Genomic DNA, 22,640 nt, shown 5'->3' with positions numbered 1-22,640 from the left:
TGAACATAAAACTAAGAGACCACTTTAAGAAATGACCCAGTCTCCTCAGGATACACTGTTCCCTGGAGGACATACGTATGTTTTCCTTCCTCGGGAACTTCGTGTGCTAGGCGCAACTGTAATGGGAATCTCAGACTACAGCCGACTCTCTATATGTCAACATACATTTTTCTAAAAGGAAACACCTTAAACTGAGTTCTATTTTGACAAAGTCACCCTCCTCTCTTCACAAAATAGATCCCCCAACTTTCACTGTCAACAATCCGCAGAATTCCAGAAACTGAAAGCCTAAAAATCCCGCAGTAATTCTAACAGTTCTGTTAACAGGAACAACAATTAGGAGTATTACCTGGATATCCGGAGATATAACAAGTTTTCCCAGAGAAGACACAAAATCCAGCACTGCCAAGCGAACGTGGTCAGGAGGCTCGAACTTAAGGAGTGAGGCCTGCAAAGCTACCACCTGGAGAGGCAAAGACCAAACCAGAGTCATACACAAAAACACTGACTTTGCAGAGACGTAACGATGACCTAAGATTTTGATGGGTATGTGGGAGGGGAAACAGCCAACCCTGGAACAACCCAACACTCCACGAAGCCTGAGGGTTACAGGAGGAGAATCAGAGGACAGAGTCAGTTATTACAGCGTCCTTGCAACCACTGTGAAAACATTGTAAAGTGTTCCTGAAAAACCATATCCAGTGCTCCGCTTTCGCATCCTTACCGATTCTTCTATATTTTACATTCTAGTGAGAGAACCAGAGTCTGTTATTAGCAGGGATTGGCAAACTTGCTGGAAGCGGCCAGATGGTAATGACGTTAGGCTCTGCAGGACTGTGCTCCCTGGTGCCTATTCTTTATCTTTTTTATTTTATTTTACAAACCTTTAAAAACCTTTACAACCTTTAAAAACGTAAAGATCGCCTTAGCTCAGGAGGCAGAATCCAGGCAGGAGACCATAGCTTGCTTTCTCTAAAGGAAGCGCTGCCTAAATGAACAACTGACTTATGTTCAAATATCAGAATTTTAGTTATTTGGGTTTTTTAAAGGTTAAAAAAGAACCTTTTTAAATTAAGTCAAAATTACTGGTATTTAATTTTTCAGAAAAGAGTATCAGAACCTTCAGAATCAACAAATGCAGATTATTGCATTCAATATAATTTGAGTCAATTATTTTACTGTAATCTCATTCTCTATAATTCAGTAATCCACATCACACATACAGCAACTAAAAAAATACCTTATTAGCGAGTCCTTAAGACTTTCACGTACACAGTGCTAACTTGAGCTGTTAAAAACGAAGCACTACTAGCCCCACTCTGCACCACACACTGTAACAGGGTGTTATTTCTTCCATCTCCCTCCTAAATAGCAAGGGTTAGTTTCACTTCCTAACCAGTTTTCTTTGTTTCTTAGTGACCTTAAACACAAGCCAACCCTTGATTTGGGGCTCATTCTGTCCAGTACGGACTCGTTCTGAACCACTTCCGGTAAGATGATGGCCTTTTCCCTTTTCTCCCTCCTCCGGCTTAGAACCTCCAAAGCTGGGGCACAATGGAGGCAGCACCACAGGCCCCTCAAGTAGCCAGGTGTGTCTGTCCCAGCCGTGCAAGCTGAGGCCAGAGGGAAGAGTCAGTACGCTCTGCCTTCAAGATCATTTTATTTCTTCAAAGAAACCGTGAGGATTGAAGTCTGTGGGGGTACACGCCACACTCCCAGGGCTGCTGGAATGCCTGGAAAATGCTATGAATGCAGGGTCACACTCGAACTGACTCCTAAGCTCGGGGATTCTGGGGCAGCTGACAGCAAACAAGGGAGTTTGGACTTCAGTACCAGGGAGAGGGGAGGACAGATAAAGGCTGAATTAACAGCCCAGTGTACCAACAACTCTACGAGAAGCAAACAAGAAAGAAAAGAAACATTCCTGGACAAGCAAATCTGTGACATTTTACTGCAGTTTAACAAGAAAGGGGCAACAAACCAACCGAACAAATCATTAAAAAGGCCTGTTTCTAGAAAGTTACTTTAAGTTATGCCAGATTAACAACTTCCTCAATCAACGAAGCCCCAGTTTGCTCACTCTTCTTACCTGAATTATCACCTCAGGATCTAGAGTTTGAACAAAAAATCCCAACAGTGGAAATAGAAGGCTGAGTGTCTGCTGACCGCAAGTTTGACTTGTTACCTTAAATAAGAAACAAAATAAGGTTGGTGAAAATTTTCAATTACATGTGAATAGCAGCCTTTTCATGAGCACTTATTATGTACTAGGTGCTTTACATTTATCACCTCACTTATACCTAATAAATCTGTGAGGCACATATGATTATCCTCACTTTACTAATAAGAAAAGAGGCAGACAGGTTAGATCACATGGCTAGGAAAAAGCAGAGCCATGATTCAAATCCGATTTTACCCGGATGGAGGTCTAATTACTGTAAAGCTTGTACATTCCTGAGCTTTCTTAAACTCCGTTTCTTCTCTCCGTAATTGTTTCTCGTAATATGATAAGCTATGTCACCAGCAAAGAGAGCTCCTCAATGAATCTTTATCGAACCACATGTGAGGATCAGGGAAAGCACCTGCTGAAGTTGAAATACTGTGGGAGGGAATCTGACCACACATGAAGTTCAGGGATAAAACACCCGCAAAACCATTTCTACTATTTGCCACAGCGTGACTGTTGCCTTCAGCTCCCACTGGCTGGGACAACCAGAGGTCACATTTTTATTTCCACTTAGTCAAAGAAAACAAATGTCATATTTAGATTTTTAAACTATGTATTTTCAAACTACATTACCCTGTGGGACACATACCATTCTAATTGTAGCCCGATCATCACGGCTTTTTGTCTTTGCTGGGAAGAGAAACACAAACTAGCCAGGGTCATTCACCTGCCCCTTCCACCTTTAAGCTCGAAGGTATAAAAGACCCCAGAATGACGAAAGCAGGCTACACTAACCCGGCAGAGAAGACAGATAACAGGGGAGGAGACTTAAAAATAAAACAAAACCCACACACACGAAGCCCAAACGGCCATGGAAGCAGTTGGCTGGACTGTCACTCTTTATTAGGTACTAGTTTTACTAACATAACGCTATCACACTGAAAAAGAAGTGGCTGGAAGAGAACAAACACGGCTTTTAAGTGCTAATCACAAGCCCTACCCAGCACCTGAGACGTAGACAGCGTCACCCTCAGGGAGGTCGGTACTACCTCCTTCTTTCAGTACTGATTTGCTCTTGGGGGAAATGACCAGTGTTTTCCTTACCAGGTTAGTGTTCAGAAAAGCCCACAGCTGACACCCGGCTTCCACGACTGCAGTTTCTTGTCCAATATCCAGAGCGTCTCTGGCAGAATGACACACAGCAAGCAGAACAGACAGCACCGTGTTCTAAGGGGAGACAAAGAAGGGCCAGAGCTTGGAAACCGTCAAGGACGACCCGTAACTACGGAGAAACCGTGAAGAATTATATTCCAAGACCCAAAGCCATCTTTTCACCTCTTTCTTTAATGAGTATATTTTATCAAAACTAATTTTCCTTAACACAGAAACATTTGCTTCATTTGTCTAAACAAACCTTTTTTCCTTTTAATAGGAAAATTTAATAACAATGAAAATACCACTGTATTTTTATAAATAGGTTTGATATAAATGGTCAGTATTGTCAAGCTAATTTATAATATTCATCAACTAAAAATTCTGTTTTTTCCTATTATGCACCTAGCCATCTTTTTAAGTTATTACATTTTTATTGTTTCTATTATTTTATAATTAATCTTTAAAAATGCTCAGCAACAGTGCATTCAATGAGGAAATAAGGTACTTAAGAAGTACACTGTCTAGAACTTGAAACTATTATAAAAGGGTCTTTCCCGGATTCACTCTTATCTACACATCAAATCTCTCCCACCGGCCAGGAGGGGGCGTGGCGGGGGTGTGGAGGGAGTGAAGGGAAGGCCCCTGAGGGAGGAAGGACGGTAACAAGGCCTCTGATCCACTGTGGTCAACACCACTTTATCTTACGGAATCACTGTACAGCCTCCTATTTAAGACTTACCTGTCTCCTCTTACAAATAAACATGTTATATGATCTGCCGAACTACATTTTGGTCGTAGAGCAAAAGATATATTCAATTTTAGAAAAAAGGAGCTTTTATTTTACCTAATATGAAGGTTTTTCTATCTTTACTACAGAAATTAGTGCACAATAAATGCAAAATTTGAACTTACCCTACTCCTCACTAGGCATTTAAAAGTTTACCCAAAATAAATGCATATAAATTCTCTACTTCCTTTGGCTATATGTAAATGTTTTAAATTATCTTGATAATTACAGTCAAGTGCTACGACATAACAGTATCAGAACATTCACACTCAGTGTGGAAATACAAGCCCGAGAAAACCTTGAGCTTGTAATTTAAAACTGCAGATAGGCCCCCAACCCTCTGAGTGCCATCCCCGTCCTTGATTTTTTTCTCCACTTATCACAGACGGATACACATATTTATTAATTATTTTACTGTCAAGCTCAGCTAGAACCTAAGTCCACAAGAGGAGGAATTTTTGTTTGTTTTTTCCATGGTGTATCTCCCATGCCTAGAGCAGAGCTCGGCACATAAGAGCACTCAAAATATGTTTGAATGAGTGAATAAGTTAATGAGCAAATGAACACTAAACTGGAAAATTCAACTACATGTACTGAAGACAGTTAATTTTTCAAAATCATGTATTTTTTTCTTGCAGATGAATTTCTTTTTTATTCCATTATTTTAAGAGGGAGCAGTCTAAATGGAAAGGTACATAAAGGCTCAGAGTGGGTTTGCATAAAAAGGGGGTTGTATTTTGTCAAACAGAAGAATCGTGTCTGCCTAACACAGAGATGTGTCAGCAAAAATACTGCAAATGAAGTATTTCATGACGTGTTTCGTTGCTTCAGACACCCCGCACCAATGTAATTCACATCAATGGAGATCATAGGAAGTTTCTTTCAGACCCTTTTACAACGGAGAAATCTGACAATCTTGCGCGGTTCTAACTTGAGGGCAGAGGCTGCGTCCACCTTATCACAACGCGTCCCAGTTCCTAAAACAGTGTTCAGTCCACAGCTACTGAAGCATCATCACCTCAGTCAAACTTGCTCCTTACCAGAGATTCCAGTTCTGCCACCGTGCGGCCGCTGCTTAGCCACCTCCTGCACTGGGCAGCACCCACTCTGCAGACCTCCTGGGCAGTTTCTCTCCTCAGCTCAGCAGGTAATGCCTGGAAGGAAATGTACTGCCACAGAGAGAGATTTTCTGCTTCTTTGGGGGGAAATTTCTGGATAAACTCCATCTGAATAAATTGTTAAAGAAACAAGAGTAACATAAGACAGTCTGTTGGGTGGATGCACAAAAGCTAGGTATTAGCTTCCATATTGAGTATTTGTTAAAGGTTTTTAACTGAATAGTACTATCACAAGGAACAAGACCGAGGGAACGTAAATGAACATGCATTATTTTTGTTGTTGCGTTTGTTTCCAAATGAAAAACACAGTTTACGTGGAACGCAACAGAGATGCACTAAGAAACGGGCCAGGTGAGTTTGCTAACAGCCCGCTGGCTCTGCTCTCCTTCAGACACGCACACGGACCTCGTCTCTGAATGTGAGGCACCAGCCTAGAACCGTGCGCCTGGCAGACCCATTTCACCGCTGAACTCACAATTCAAAGTGCCTGCTTGCCAGGTTATCAGGACAACAGTTCTGTTTTGTTAAAATGAAGCGTCAATAGACCAGATAAAAATGGAAAACAAAAGTTCTAAAAAGAGAGTTAAAATGTTTGCACCTGCTGGAAAACAGCAAAAACAATGGTGCACTTAATTACTAAATTAGTATAATCCAATGAGGAAGTATATTAATGTGATTTTTTTAAGACGTAGAATAATTTACTTCACAGTATCCAAAATCAACTTGTTAAATGAAAAATTTTCCTACATCAAAACGAAAAGAAAACCCACTATATTAAATTGGGCAGAGAAACTTCCCTACGTTATATTTCCTATATGCATATATTTATATATTTAACATCAAAATCTAAACCCATCGAAATGCAATAAGCTAAGCAATCAATACATGAAAAATTTCAGCTCAGACTATGTCAGCATTTAAATGTAGGATAAATGGGATGGGGGCCTTCAAAAGAGTCTGAACCCAACTCCCCGCAGGCTCTCCAAGACAGTGACAAGGACACTCTTACCTGTTGGGGTGGAGCCATGAAGAAGAAGAGACGCCTCAACAGCACGGACAGGTTGGTGAGCTGGTAACATTCTCCAGGACAAGACTTTATCTGGGAAAGGACAGGAGAGAAAGCAGAGATTGACTGACTTAAAACCATAGCTTCTACAAGCTTTTGTATGCCAAAATATAATAGTAACAGTAGCCCTTTCTGGGAGATAAGATTATAGGTAATTTTAATTTTTAATTCAGAGCTTTTCTTTAAATGATTTTCTTCCATGAACCTTGATTAATCCTCTTACTCAAAGGCAATTCATGGAATTTAAGATCTAAGTGTAGTGGTGCAGAGGTGAATAGAACTCTATTAGATGGAAGCATCATTAGAAGATTTTACAGACTCAGTTTTCTGGAAATCAATTCCTATCATAATGTACTAGGACATTTAAAGGAGACATAATACACATAACATAAAAAATCACTCTTTATCTGTTTTGTGCAAGATGTGTTAAGGATTTAGTCAGTGCGTAAGCGCTTAAGACCATCAGCCATGGAGACACAGATGTCAGACCAGATTTAGCCTACAGCATGCTTAAAAGGTGATCCAAGAAATACATGACACAGTAACTACTAAGGAACAAAAGAACATGGACTCACATAAGATCTTGATCAAAGGCCAAGGACAAAAAACAAAACAACAGATAAGTCATGAAGATCTTAAATGGAAATCTGAGAATTTAAAAGTTAAAAAAAGGTCAACATTGAAAAGATTAAAATCGTTATTAAATAATTTTCTCTTTGTACCCAATCCAAAGCATTATTTCTTTTCCCAAAAGGCATCTATCACTATCACATTTATTAGTCCTTCTCAAATCATCCTGACTGAAGGAGATACAACAAAATCAAGAGTCAGCTTGTCTAAATCGTATTGGGGGGGGGGGGGGAGAAAAGGGGAGGGGGGAGAGAGAGAGAGAGAGAGAGAATGAGAACTGGTCATCAACATTACAACTAACTTTTTTCTTATTTTCTACTTTGCATTCAATTTTAAATTTATCCTCAGTTAGGCTTCCTTTCCCAGATTAATGGAATTCTATAAAATTTTGAAAAGCTGAGGCAATTTCTCCAGGTTTACACTGTTTCTAGTACATCTTTCTCAATAGCATCAGCATTAAAGCAAAGCAAAGAAACTGTCAAAACAACGTAGTTATCATGTACGTTTGACATTCACTTTCTTGAAGATCATCATATCTCCAAAGGAAGTTCATGGAAAGTGGTTGTCTCAGGCCTGTGGCTACTCACCAGATGAGCAACTACGGTGACGTGGTGTGCACAGAGCTCGGCGGTCCCATATCTGCGGGAGAGAGAAGGCAGTATTTAGACAATTCTTTACACACTCAGAAAAGCAAGGAGAGGACCTTCCATAAAGCACCAAATATTCTAAACTGCAGTTATTACCATGGACAGGGAATATCACAATATACAAAACTACCCAGGCAACATAATCTACTGACTTAAACCAAAGAAAAAAGGAACCCATTCCTAATTTAGTGCTGTGAACGAAATCAGTCCATTTTAGGGAGCTATGAAAAAATTATTGAGACAGCATTTTCCTCTAAACTTACAACTATAAAATCATTTATTCCTATAAATAAATCCCCCAAAACAAAAAAGTACGTAGTACCGAGCAAGGAAGCACCACGCGTCCATAGCTAACAAGGAGGTGATCATGTTAGCTCTCAGCACAGCAGCCAACAGAGCAGCGTCCTAAGGAAAACAAGTTCATGACCAATTATCATTAATACTGCATTTCTCAAAATACAACAGAAGACCATCACGATCCGAAGAACAGGCGATCCTCAATGGGAAGGCTCAACTTCCTAGTATCTGAAAGACCCCACGCTGCCATTCCCTCAACACTCACCCAGCCCCACTACACCGAACACTGAGCTGGGCAATGGGGATTCGAGTGCTTTTAAACGTGGAAACTAGATCATTAGAATGCACAAAAGTTCTCTAAGTATGGAAACCTTTAAACCAATGTACATAACATATAAGCCTAGACTTCTGTTTCTGCCTTTAACTATTCCAAATACAATACTTAATATGGCTGGACATTACCCATTGTATGATAGCTTAAATGATACTGATCCTTACGTAAATTCTAAGAATTTCTTTCCATAGAATTTCCTCAACATCTTTTCTAATCCAATTCAATTAAAAAACAAAACCTACATTATGCCAAAGATTTACAGAAGACTTCGTACTACATACTATTTGCTTCTTTTCATTATGAAACTGAATTAGGTAAAGGCCACACATTTTTCCTCTCTTCACACTGTCTTTCCACACTTTTCCACCCAAAATGTTTTCTCAAAGATTTTAGCTAAATACTGCACCTGAATCCTATAAGACTCTGGGATTACCATTTCCTAGGACACAACTGAGTTGGAGGGTAAAATGTGAAAGCTGAGAGAATGACATTCAAAAAGAACATAACATTAACTATTCCCACACTTTTCTTCTGTACGTAAATCACAATTTCCGTGGGAAAAAAAAAAAAGTGAAAGCATAACCTTAGCCCAGCAAGTAACAAACGTACCAGTTCAGGAAAGAGTGAGGGATGAAAGGAAGCAATGAAGGTACACAGGTGAACACAGACGTGCTGATACAAGGTGACTGCAACCCGGGCCTGCCCCTCACTCTGCACTGCCTGCAACCGAACAGGCAGAGAGAGTTCACCGGAACACTGCTCAAAGCTATCGAAAACGGCTCTGAGAAGAGACACCCTGCAGGGAAATCAAGAACATTGAACCCAACATTATTAACGTTTAATGATTAGCAGGTAGAATAATAAGACATATTAAGGGTTATTTTAGCAAAGCAAAATGTCTCAAGAGGTATATATTTTCAATATGTGAATATGTAAACATAAAAATAAAATAGTCACAGTTAGAGAAATTCCTTAAAGGACAAGAATTTTCCTGTACATTTTTTATCATTTACCAAGTATTTATCAAAGTACTAATCTATACAAAGTCAGAGGCAAACTTCATCAAGGAACTTGATATTTAAGTGGCTTACACAGCAACTTTAAAATACAAAATATTATAGTTGTGACAGGGAGAGGTCATTTTATGATTGAAATGGTTTAAGAAATCTTCATAGAGGATTTAAATAAAAAATAAAAAACAGACAAGATATAAATAGGTAAAGACGACAAAATCATGAGGAAAAGACAAGCTGAATAACCGGTCTGACAAAAGCCAGGTATCTGTGTAGAAAAGGAGCGACAGGCTAAGGAGAATAGCAGTCCTGACGTGACGCTTCAGTTTCTGAGCAGAAGAGCAGGAAGCTGAGCGCGGGCTTTAGGGAGACTAATCTGGCCGTGGTACGAGGAGTGGGCTAAAGGAAAGGGTGGAAAATTAGAGCACAGCAGTAATCCAGGGAGCAAGAAACTGGAGCTTTGTGACGGGAAGGAGGGTGAGTCCACGTGAAATCCCCAAGAGATACCTTCTCTAGCATTCTATTTGTCAGAGCTCATTTTCAAAAGTAAATGATTACACCACTCGATCACACTCAATGTTCATTCACCATTAGGCAATACCTTCTAAACACTGAACATAATTCAAATATTTTTACCATCTATAGATTTATATTCATCTCTTTTTAAAGTAGCTATATATATATATATATATATATATATATATATATATATATATGATGTCTACACAGTAATCATTAACTAGAATGTCTGACACAACAAAAAAACTTCATTTCAAGACCTTCCCAACAACAGGCAATTCTAAACCACCCATATGTGGTTGGATAGAAACTACACATTTGTCACCTGGCTGGAGCTCCTGCGCCCTGGCTTTCTGTGCACCATAGGGTCTGCACGTCCTGGGGCTGAGAGGGCAGCTTATCCATGATGACAACCAGCAGCAGACACTGTGGAAACTGTAGTTCACATGGCAGCTCTTACCAGCAAAAAAAGCACATTAATTATGATACAACAAACTGGTAAAAACATACTCTACATATTTTCAGCAGAAATCTGATTGTGATATATAAAGAAATTAGAAACATAATTTTTTAAAATGAGAAGTATGTTCCAAAAAGAAGTAGAAAACATTTTAAATAAAATTGTTAAAACTTAAAAAGAAAAAAAAACTACCTAAGGGAAGATACCCCTGCCTCTAACATGTCATAATTGATAAGAGATGTTCTAACACTAACTCTGCTTTGAAGCTTACCTAATTTACTGTCCAAAACCACGTGCACAAAAGGTTGGAAGGAGAGAAGCTGACTGACAAGTGGATCCAGTGTAACCAGGAAAGTACCCGCTATTTCCTCCTGCTGGGCTTCAGAAATCCCAGCAGCATACAGGCTTGGAGGAAACTTGCTGGAAAGGGAGAAGGGAAATTCATTAATAGCTATCTTCTAACTAATGTTCTTCTAGCAGTAAAAATATATAAAGAACAAGCATCTGTTTTATAAAACAAAACTCAAAGTGCTTAACTGATACCATAATTGTATAAAGAAGCTCAGAACTAAATAATATGCTGTTACTTTTCCTGTCTTCAGAACAAAACAGTACAAACAAAATCTCTCAACTCTGCATCCTCCTCCAAATACCTCCCCAATAGAGGAGGGAGACTAACAATGCAAGGAAGAAAAGGAATAACTGCTAGAGAAAGGGCCCTGAGCATGCGAGAGAGGATGGAATTCAATGCACAAATGGAGAGGCTGGCCTTACATATTCATTCATGGGAACGGTGGGCGATACGGGCCTAAATACAGGTAGGATAGTTGATGTGTTGGAGGGAGTACAGGGAAGCTCTCTTCCAGTTGCTTCCATTTTTCTCAGCGACATACAAAGTGAGGACACTGACATGAGGAATCCGTTAAAGTTGTTGGAAATACAGGAAGTGTGAAGAGGGAGCGTATGAAAAAGTTGTCTAGGAGACTTCATGGATTAGGGAGACATAAAAGATGGCTAGATAAATGAATTGACAGATTATTTTAGTGTCAAATTGAGTACCCTTCTGAGGTAACTGTCAATTTCCAATGTCACTCAGCCCATCTAAATTACGATACTTCTCTAAGATGGAGTTAACTACTACTTGACTTAAATCTCAAAGAAGTAAAATAAAACTTAAGATAAAAAAACAATATGCCAATAGAAAACATATATGTGTATACATAACCTTTTTTTTTTTTTTTGCCTTTTGTATTTATCACCATACTAAATATTCATCACTCAGGATAAGGTCCTAGTGAAGAATACAAAGGTAAGTAAAACCCACATGGAAGCTATATTTTAAAAGCTATCATCTCCAATTATTTTAAGCAAGCAAATAAAAATTTACTAAAAAAATAAGAAAAATGATTCTAATGTTTTATTTTAAAGTGATATATACTTAATGGATGCCTGGTTCAAATGGCACTGTGGTATTTTAATAATCACATGCTAGTCTTCTTACCTGTGTATCTGAAGATAAAGCTGGTGCAATGTACAGCAAGAATCAGAGAGGAAAGGAAGAAATTCCTAAAATAAAACAACTCTATTCATTCTCTGTATACAATGTGCATTTCTAATAGACATCCCCTCACAAAGGCATGCAAAAAATTAAAATAAAATCCTGGACCTGCCACATTACAAAAAAAGTTCTTGCATGAAAGAGGCTAAGCATCTAAAATTTTGTTAAAACTATCACCAACATGACAGTTAGCAGCTACTATTGTGTACTGAGCACCTACTAAGTGCTCAGCAGACATGTAGCAAGTGACTTTACATACTTTTAGTTCTCTCAAAAATCCTATGATGTATTATTATCCCCATTTCACAGAATAGAAAGCTGAAGCTAAGGTATCAAGTAACTTGATCAAGTAACACAGCTGAAAACCAGCAAGCCTGGGCTTCAAGTATAGCTGTGACTGCTCACCCATTATGGTTAAGCTATCTCTTAGAAAGTAAAATAAATAATTTTTATTGTCTTATAGGATATAGAAAAAAACTGATGCTCAACTTTTAAAAATTAAAAATTTCACTGATAGAAAAGAACTGATTTAAAAAGCCGTAACTAGAACTTCCAGTCAAGATGGAGGAGTAGGCAAATGCTGTGCTCATTTCCTCCCACGACCACATCAAAATTACAACTCAATTATAGAACAACCATCATTGAGAACCACCTGAAGACCATCTTAACAGAAGTCCTATAACTAAGAAAATAAAGAAGGTGCATGGAGACTAGTAGGTGGGGCGGAGATGCAGAACTACGTCCCACACCCACGGTGTGGCAGTTAAGAATCGGAAGGGACATCGCAGCTGCAGAGGCCCCCTGAGGTAGGTAAAGACGTGGTATATATAAACAATGGAACATTACTCAGCTATAAAAAAGAGTGAAATCTGACCATTTACAATAACATGGATGGACCTAGAAGGTATTATGCAAAGTGAAAAGGACAAAGGACAAAGTCAGGCAGCCACCAAATCAGGTGGCAATGAGTGAGCAGTCAGGAGGTTCTGACTGTAATACAGAGTTATTGGAGATCCTTTTCTTCAAAAAGGAGGACAAGGTCAGAAGCTAATTAAAGTGGACAACAGTTTGGGTTGTTTTGTTTTGTATCTATTACTAATGACATTTCTTTCACTGGCTGCTAGAAGCATTCTCTGCTCATCTCAACAAATAATCTGCCTTGACAACTTATCCATTCTATCCATATGTCTTCAACTATCACTGCTCTCCTGATGACTCCTAACTATGTAGGTCTTCTTAAAATTATTCTACAGTTTTAAAGATTTGGAAATTTCCACTTTAAAAACCTAATTTAGAAAAATGGTAGAAATAACTTATAAACAGTAGATGGAGGCAAGCGAATTATCTTCTGAAAACTGACTTGTGCTTACAGAAATTGTATTTACATTGATATTAGATAATTTTTTCCAGATAATTGAATAAATAACAATGATGGAAGTAATTTAAATGATACAACAGTTGCTGAAATTTAACAATTAACAATACTAAACCAAAAAAACGCTACAAATACACTCAACAAAATAACACCAAAAATTGTTTTTGACAAGAATGATAAAACAAGATAATTTATAATTTTTCTATAGATTTCACATTTATGCATTATAAAAAAATAAGCCTTACCTTAGTGTAGTGCAAAAGAGAGTTGGCAAAGAAACGACACAATTTGAGTGTTTTCTGAAATAATCTGTAGTCAGCATTATCCTGTTTCAAAAAAGGAAATAAGCATTACAAAATATGAAATAAGCTGAACTTGTAAATTAGACAATATTGTCTAAAAATATCTTTTTTTTTTTTTTTTTCTTTAAAGAGGGCACAGCTCACAGGGGCCCATATGGGGATCAAACCGGCAACCTTGGTGGTATTAGCACCATGCTGTAACCAACTGAGCAAACCGGCCACCCTAAAAAGGTCTCTTAATAAACAGAGTGTAAACATTTTCCAAGAAAATATAATTCTACTTTGAATTGCTAGGAGCAATACCAACAAACACCAAAAGACAGTATTTAAAAAGGTCAACTCCACATTACTGAAAATAAATCTTCGTATATAACAGTAAAAGAGGGGATCGTTCTCAGTTGATCTGAAAGAAATTTAAAAACCATACTGTTCTTTGCTTATGTGCAGATCAACAGACGGGCAACAGAAAAAGGTCTTACAAACCAACAGAAGAATGATATATAAAACAGGCAAAAGACAGGAGAGGGAGTTCACAGAAAATACAAATTACGAGAAAACTATTATTGAAAAAAATCCTACTTCTGTGTTTTGAGGGGGAAGAGAGGGCTACTTGATTAGCAAAGATTTAAAAGACTGGTAAGAACCCAGAGTTGATGAGGAAGGAGGTGGGTTGACAAGCACTTTCTTTCACCATTCGTGGCAGCATAAAATATTACACTCTTTCCATTATCAAAAGATCAAGTGGTTAAACATATTCAAGGTATATGAATAAACTGCAGTAGCATAGAGCTATTAAAAAGAATCAGGTAGAGAATGTGTTCATGACATAGTAAGCATGGAGATAAAGTGAAAACTCAACTTGCAAAACAGTACGTATAATATAACCCTACTATTTTAAAATGTGTTGTGTGTTAACATTTGCTCCTTAATCTCTCAAGAATAAATCAAAACCTAGGGATATGGCTCTATCAGAGGAACGTAGGATTTCACTTTCCATGTCAGACATGTGTGTAACGTGTGCATCACGTGTGTAAACTGATGGAACAGTGGGTAATGCCAAGAGAGCTACGTGCACCCAGGGAAGCAGAGACTACGGAGTCGCCTGCCTGGACTGAAATCCCGGCCCCAGCACAACCAGTAGGTGACCCTGGGAAAGTTACTTAGCGTCTCTAGGGGGCTGCAATGTGGCTTAGGAGTATAACTAAGGAGACTCTGAAGTTTAAACTGTGTCTGACACTTAGGCAACTTAGCTCAGTACACATTGGTTATGTCACCCAAATGTGTAATACACATAATCCAGAGAGCTTTAAATTTAGTACCATAAAATCATGTCAAATAGATACATTATGGTCTTTAACTTCGAGGATAATTTCATATGAAATAAACAGCTTAACTTTAATGTTAGTTGACTGCTGGATTTCTTCCCAAAAGAAGAGCAAAACCTTAATTAAACCAATCAAAATGGAATTGGGTAACCCACTAATTAGACACGACTCTTCATTTTGATCTGTTAAAAATGTTTGCAAACAGTCACTTTTCCTCAGCAGAAACAGGTGAGATGAAAACTCACCTTCTTTTGATAATTACGTACATGAACTCTTCCAGTGCTGTGGAAATTTATAAGAACAGAGGCTGAAGATGAATCTGCACTGATTGCGTAAGATAGTAAGAAATCTTTTTCAGCTTAGATGTCACATCACAAGGGACCTTCCCTGACTGCACGACCGGGTTTCTACCTTTACCCCCATGAGTAAACCGCCAGTTCTCCACAGATCACATGATTCTATAATTTCCTGCTCATTTGTTTCCCAAGCTAGACTATAAGTTCTTGGGACAGAAAATGGGAATAACTTAGCACCTGGTACATTTTCTGGTACAGAACAAGCACTCTGGAAATACTCATTAAATGGATGAATGGTGACACATAACTTATCATGTCCGCCTACTTTAAATTTTTCTTTCTCAATCCAGGGAAAAGAAATTATACAAGATTTGGTTGAAGACTCTAGTTTTACTTCATTACTAAATGGCATACCAGTTAAATCAAGAGTTTTTATTTTGACATTTTCAAAAAGCAAGTGTACCACACAAATACAGCCCCATCTTGATTTACTCAACTGTTTAAAATAGAAAGTTTGCATCCCAGTGTCAACAAAGGAGGGGTGGGGGCATGAGCAAGACCATTTTTCAGTGTTTCAAAATATTGAGTATCCATTCTTCCTTTCTTTAAATAAAAGAGAAATACTGATTAAAAACTAAATGCAGCAGGCAACAAATCTAAGTGTAGGCAACCGATATAAAAGTATGTTTATTTTCATAATACAAACTTCGATAAGCAACATATAAACAAAAGTAGGAATTACAGTGGAAATTAAATTTATATCAAAGAGGCTTACAAATAAATTTCCCTATTTTTTATACAAAAACTAAATCATCGATGGGTAAAAAACTGCATGGTCAAGTCTAATACAATATTCTCGTTTTCAAAGCATGTTCAAGACTTAACAGAGATAACAAATATCCTGTCAATTTAGCAGCCGTTATGACTATGATTGAACATGTCCCCCCAGAAAGACATGTTAAAGTCTTAACCCCTAATACCTCGGCATGTGACTTTATTTGGAAATATGGTCATCGCAGACATAGTTACAATGAGGTCATAGGTCATACTGGAGTAGGATGTGCCTTAATCCAATCGGCTGGTGTCTTACAAGGTGATGTGAAGACACAGAGAGAGGACCCCAAGTGATGACGGAGGCAGACAGTGGCATCACACAGCTGCCAGCCAATGCCAGTGACACCAGAGCCGAGCCAAAGGCACAGAGCAGACTCTCCCCAGAGCCTTCAGGAGAACAAGGTCCTGCTGACACAGTTCACACTTCTAGCCTCCAGAACTGTGGGCGAATCCATTTCTGTGGTTTTAGGCCACCTAGCTTGTGGTAACTTGCTGTGGCAGCCCAGGAAATGAAAACAGGAACTGATATCTCCATACGCCTTCCATCAATAGCATACAACTAATTATATCTAACGGTTTTATTTAGGCAGTTTTGAAAACGCGACTTGGAAAACGTGAAGTTTGACTCCACAATAAATACCAATAGTGAACAACAGAGGGCGATGCTGCTCAGAATTGGGAGAAAAGTATGGAGAAACTACACAGACGCCCTCGAAGCTCCATCGCAGGCAACGGACAGTGAGTAGTGCTGCTCACATGTATCATCCCAAATTTTCACAAAGAAAGAAAACATGAAAATGTGCTTGGCTCTGAGGGCTTGCCCCATCTCAGTCCTGCGCAGGAACTCGCCAGGTACCAGCTGGGGAGTCTGTGGTGTCAGGACAAGCGGAAAGGAACCTGGGGGCAGAGGCTGGGGCCGAGAAGACAGACGTGTGGGATAAAGGTGGGGAAGCGAACAGCCTTCCTGTCACTGCCACGAGTAGCCAAGCAAATGCCCGTCCTTTCCGCAAGGCCAGGGGAAATCAGGGTACTTGAAGAAGAGGCACAGAGAACAAGGGGAAGAGAAGGAAGGGATGTAAGGGGAGGAGGACAGGTAAGAGGAAAAGAAGAGAAGCAAGAAGAAAGAGGTAAGTGCCTTCCGAAAGCTACTGCTCACAGCCTTAGCGACGTCAGAACTCCTTTTCAGACTTCCACCCTCCGCTAGCGTCTGTCTTTCCAGATCCCCCTGCCCAGGAGTTGCCACCAAGGTCTCGGAACTGGCTGAGTCCTTTCCCTCCCTCCTCCCCCACAGAAGCCGGCGGGGAGAACACTGGTGCGCAGGGATTCGTGTCAGCCCACTGGGCTACAGCAAGACGGCTGTTACTGCTACTCGGAAGAAATCGTTCATTCATTTTCCCGCTGCAATTATTACATATAACCGTTAGGTCCCAGGTAGTAGTAATCCTATAATTTACGGCTTTATAAGTAAACTATAAAGGGCTAGTCTGAGAACACAAGGCACTCATGTATAACACTGTCATAGGAAAATGAACTACAGTTCCCAATAAGCATATTACAAACAAATACAATGTTTCATAAGTGGGATGCCAATTCAACACCATAACTTTTTAAAATCAAAATAAATGCAAATATATATCAATTTTAGAAGACTGATATACAGAGTTGTATATTGCCATTTCTGCGGACTGTACTGGTGAAGAAAGGCTGCTTGTAGCTACATCAAGACAATCTTAAATAAGTATAGGACAAAGGAATTTGCTTTGTATAAAGAATGAGAAAGGATTCTGAGGAGAATGCCTTGGCCAACCAGTTAGTATGTAAAGAGGAGGGGCAAGAAGACTCTAGAGAGAATGAGAGCAGATAGGAGTCTATTTCAATGTTCTAGGTGAAGTGATTAGGGGTGTAAATCACCTCACGGATTGAAAAACAAAAGAAAACAAATGCAACCAATTAAAACCCTTCTAGGCAAACTGATCCATAGAGTCAAATGGGTTTTAGTAGGAATCTCAAAGGAAATAAGAGCCATTGTTCGAAGTGCTGTTAGACCATATTTATTTACCTGTGCATCTGACTGGGTCATCTGCTCAGCGAACTGTAAACAAGATTGGAAGGAGACAAGAATGTTTTCACACAAGTTAGTGATTATATCGTTGTGTTTCAGCTGACTCTTTATAACTGATTGGTGCTTCAGACTCTGCCTACAGGAATAAAAAGAAAAGGATACAATCACCACAAGTAACACATCAAGTAACTTAGGACAATAAAAATATGAATTGAAGCAATATGTAAAAAAATCACAATGCATACATACTAGACATGACATAATTAAGATGTACCAACTTTACTAATTTTGTATTCCTCCGTATAAAATATTAATTGAACTCTTACTATGGGCCAGTCACTCTGCTAGGCTCTGGGGACAGAGAGGGGAATAAAAAGATACTCTCTGTGCTGTCTGCATGGGAACTGTGGTCCAGCATGAGAAAGAACATTAATAATTAATATTGGCTGTGATAAATGCGACGAGAGAAAAGTCCAGGGTGTTGCCACAGAAAGATCTAATCTAACTTCCAGGATAAGGACATCAAAGAATGCTACCAGGAAGATGTGGCACCTCATCTGAGAACAAGGCGCAGAGGACGGACGGGGAGGTGCGTCCCAGCAGAGGGAACAGCCATGGAAAGGGGCGGGGACAGGAGAGTTTGGTATGTTTGAGGAACTAAGCAGGGAGAGGGCAGCAGAGACTGGCTGGTGAAGAGAGCACAGCCCAGACACCGGGCTGCTACTCTTAGTAAAATGGGATGGATTTTAAGCTGCCGAGGGACATGATCTGATTTGCATTTTCAGGGAACCAGTCTGAGTGCTGGGTAGAACATGGACGGGGAGGGGTTTGCTGACAATGGTGACACGGCTAAGTGGCTGGGAACCCACCATGTGCCACACAGTTCTAAGCACGTCACATCGAGAAACCCCACTCTCACCATAACCCCACCAAAGGCGCCACTGGAACTCCCACTCCCGTTTTCAGATGAGCAAACTAAGGTTCACAGCAGTTCACCCAACTGCCCAAGGAGGAAGTTATTCCAGCACGGACGCGAGCATGTGCAGCACGGCTCCGAGGTGACACTTGTAACCGCTGCTCTCGCTAGTGGGCAACCTAGGGACCTGGGGAGCAAGAAAGGCACGGAAAGCCTGGCAGCATCACAGGGACCTTTAACGCTTCATGCGTGTGTCAGGCAGAGGTCTCACCATGTCTACACCTCACCTGCAGTCCTGCCGCACCTAAGGACGTGATGGCACTACGGGCACTCTCCCAAGTAACCCCTCAGAACGCTCCACGTAAAGGTGCTTTCCAAATGCAATGAACTTGAACAACTCAAAAGCATATACGAAGGGATTATATTCAGCTGTAACTGTAATTACTAATTTATCTAAGCCTGGAAATAGGATACTTGATAGTCGGTTAAACAAACAGTAGCAGCAGGCAAGTGGTTAAGGTTTAGTCTGGCCACAGTCCATTATTTCAGAAGGATTAGCTATTTGGAACTTTATTATTATTATTTTAATTCTGGAGGCAGAGGTCCAGTCTGGTTTGGGAGCTACACATAGCCTCTCTGGATTATCAGACAGCGGGGCCAGGGAACACCATATACACCTACACAAAACGTTTTCAATGCAGTCTAAGAAAACTTATGACTAATTAAGATTTTGGATATGGAAAATATATCACAAAAAGAAAAAACAAAAACAAAAAAAACTTACTTAATTATAAATTTCCAAGTGTTGGCATGAAATGCATGGTCCATACTGGAAATAACAGAGCAGATATCCAACAATGAATGAATAACTACAAAGAAAGATAACAGAACTCTTAAAACATTCAAATGTCACAAATTTCTCCTGTATTTAAAAGTATCTACTGAACAATTTGACATTTATTAAAGCAGGTAATGCAATTTGAAAAAATGTGTCAAAATAATAAAGTGTCATACTTTTAAGGTTTTTATAAATTATGGAAATCAACTTCTGGAGTTTACACTTACCCTATGACCTGAATAAAACTAAAATGTTTAGTGGAATAAAGTTGTGCCCTAGTATAACTGAAATATTCTATAGATATAATTGTAACCTAAAATGACAAAACAAACCTAGGGAAAGAAAACCTAACAAGGAAGAATTAAGACTAATTTGCACAGTTCTCGCTTAAGGCTTCTACTCTGTGGTAGATTACTTGTAAAAATGGCCACAACTTCCCTTTCTGGGTCACACTCTTGGGCAGCCACTTCCACATGGACCCTGGCCTTGGCCATATGACTTGCTTTGACCAACAGGACAATAAGAAACATCAGGCAAGCACAGACTTGAAAAGTGCTTGTGTTTAGGGGTTTGCCCTCTCCTGCTACTTAGAAACTCTGAGGCCACCATCTGCTGACTGAGCCAGGGCCAGCCTGCTGGGTGACACGCTCCATATGGCTGGCTCCATGCTTCCACTGCTTCCAAAACAGAGGGGAGTGTGGTCAGTGACCACATACCCACGAGTGAGCCACCTGCGCCACGTGGCCCAGAGAAAACTGTCCCAGCGGGGCCCAGCCTAAACTGCTGACTCACAGAATCATACAGAAGACAGTGGTTGCTTTAATCACATTGATTTGGGGGTGGTTACAGAGCAAAGGGTACCTCATACACTGCACAAAATCAACTTACTCGCTTTGTACTGAAGTTATGAATGCAATCTTTGCCCTCATACATTAGAGTATTGCTTTTCAAACTGTGAGTCATAACCCTTAGCTAGTGATGTCAATTCTTCAAGAATTACATAGAATATAATAGTTTATCACACGTAAAACGGATAGTATTTCACATATACTAAATAGACGTGTGTGTATACAGAGGGTGCCAAAAATGTATACACATTTTAAGAAAAGAAAAAACTGTATAAAAACTATAATACTCAATATATACCGATAACAAAAGATGAATACAAGTCACATTTGACTTCTGCAATTACAAGAGGTGCTCAAAGTGGTTATCCGTCAGCATCCAGACACTTCTGATTATGGTGAATTACTGCTTGAGCATAGATAACATCTCTTAAAATGTGTGTACATTTTTTTGGCGCCCCCGGTATATACATACACATTCACAATCATACACATGTATGTAATTATATGTGTTATGAGAAGGAATGAAAACTGCATTTCTTACTATGAATTATAGTTTAAAAACTCTTAAAGCTACTGCCTCTGAATCTGAACTACTTTAGAGGGTGCAAAGTTGCATGTCTTTCTTTGTTAATCATTGTAGGTAAATTACCTACTATGAACATTAACTGAATATACAGATCTAATGGTAAGGCATCAAATTTTAAATTCTAAAATTTAAAAGATTAAAAATTTATCTGGTAGGACTTACTTTTTATGCATAATGAGTATAATACCATGAATCATTAGAAACAATGTTGAGTTCAATACTTTTAGCTGATATACAATGTAGTCAACACATATCATAGACTAAGTAGCAAGTTCTCTTCACTCACCCATTACCATATTCAAAACGTCATCATTCTCATCTACTAAAGGGTCCATGCAGACCATACCCAGCAGTTCCATTAGCTGTTTTTGAAGAGAATAGGCCTCCTTGAAAAGAGCCTGGAGAAGGTCTGAAACGATGTGTAGGCGCCCAGAATAGACAGATTCACTATTCTGCTCACAAATAGGTAAAAATGAGAGAAAAAGCAAATCATAAAAAGCTCAAAAGCCAAGTTTACTTTACTTCATACTATCAGAGATTATATATTTAAGGTATTGCACTAAATCACATATTCATTCATTAAACAAATGTTTGGTGAACGTCTATTATATACAATGTACTTCAAGAAATGCAAGCATGCAAATGATTTCTGACTCCCAAGACCTTGCAAATATGGAACTAAGAGGGCGATACATAACATCAGGTCAGGTGAATGACATTTTAGCGCCCTTTCACCAAGAGAAGCAATTTTCATTCACCCAATAAATAGTGGGATCAAAGCTGTCTGTTACCCGCAAATCCTAGGCCAGCTTTTGTGCCTGAAGCTGCCTCAGGAATGCAGAGATGAACTAAATAAGGGTTCAAGTCCCTTTATAGGCACCTAATTATTAAGGAATTCATCTGATTCACCAATGCCATGACAGGACTATTTCGGGATCCCTATGACTCGACACAAATCCATATCACTTCTTTCTTTATAGTCAGGAGAGAGGATCAAACAAACAAAAGGCAAAAGCCCAATGTTTACCACTTCCTTATAACCATTTATTTAAAAATATTTACATACATGCTCTTAGTTCTATGGCAAAGTCTATTCCAGTAACACAGGCTAAATGTACAATCTTTTGATTTTGTTTTTTAAGGCGGGCGCAGCTCACAGTGGCCCATGTGGGGATCGAACCATAAACCTTGGTGTTATCAGCACCGCAGTCTAACCAACTGAGCTACCCGGCCACCCCTAAAATGTAAAATCTTAGGTACAGTTTCACTCAGCTCCTTTGCCCGTGGATTCCAGGCCATTTAAAGGGTGCTTAGACCCATTACTCACCTTACAATGTTCAAAGGTACTTTTGATGACATGCAGGACTGAGGAGGGGAGACTATGAATATTTTCTAGAATGATGGATTCCTGTGTGGCACAGACATGCTGAACACATCCTGTAAGAGCTCCTATGACCTGCACTATTGTCTGTAAAAAAGGAAAGAAGTTCCATTCAAAATACATGTT

The 22,640-nt window shown here is 39.3% G+C and overlaps 1 protein-coding gene across 9 annotated transcripts in view; it reads right to left on the bottom strand.

Annotated features, from left to right (window-relative positions):
* The window catches only part of FIRRM (FIGNL1 interacting regulator of recombination and mitosis), a 236,730-nt gene that overhangs the window by 5,085 nt on the left and 209,005 nt on the right, over positions 1 to 22,640 (bottom strand). For 8 of the 9 annotated variants that reach the window (XM_074322527.2, XM_074322526.2, XM_074322530.2 and 5 more), the window contains 16 exons: positions 22,461 to 22,601; positions 21,420 to 21,585; positions 19,646 to 19,730; positions 17,943 to 18,081; positions 13,372 to 13,452; positions 11,695 to 11,759; positions 10,465 to 10,613; positions 10,059 to 10,188; positions 8,811 to 8,997; positions 7,893 to 7,975; positions 7,511 to 7,562; positions 6,237 to 6,326; positions 5,150 to 5,335; positions 3,272 to 3,394; positions 2,090 to 2,185; positions 350 to 463 (listed from right to left, as the gene is read on the bottom strand). In XM_074322527.2, coding sequence (XP_074178628.2) covers positions 350 to 463; positions 2,090 to 2,185; positions 3,272 to 3,394; positions 5,150 to 5,335; positions 6,237 to 6,326; positions 7,511 to 7,562; positions 7,893 to 7,975; positions 8,811 to 8,997; positions 10,059 to 10,188; positions 10,465 to 10,613; positions 11,695 to 11,759; positions 13,372 to 13,452; positions 17,943 to 18,081; positions 19,646 to 19,730; positions 21,420 to 21,585; positions 22,461 to 22,601 — 1,887 coding nt within the window. The remainder of the gene's footprint in view (positions 1 to 349; positions 464 to 2,089; positions 2,186 to 3,271; positions 3,395 to 5,149; positions 5,336 to 6,236; positions 6,327 to 7,510; positions 7,563 to 7,892; positions 7,976 to 8,810; positions 8,998 to 10,058; positions 10,189 to 10,464; positions 10,614 to 11,694; positions 11,760 to 13,371; positions 13,453 to 17,942; positions 18,082 to 19,645; positions 19,731 to 21,419; positions 21,586 to 22,460; positions 22,602 to 22,640) is intronic. The other variant, XM_088801556.1, reaches the window with a different exon arrangement.

Source organism: Rhinolophus sinicus, chromosome 11 (genome assembly GCF_057876585.1).
Source record: "Rhinolophus sinicus isolate RSI-liver-muscle chromosome 11, RSI-T2T, whole genome shotgun sequence".
NCBI lineage: Eukaryota > Metazoa > Chordata > Mammalia > Chiroptera > Rhinolophidae > Rhinolophus > Rhinolophus sinicus.
The sequence above is the reverse complement of the archived record's forward strand: the minus strand, read 5'-3'. Positions and strand labels throughout refer to the sequence as shown.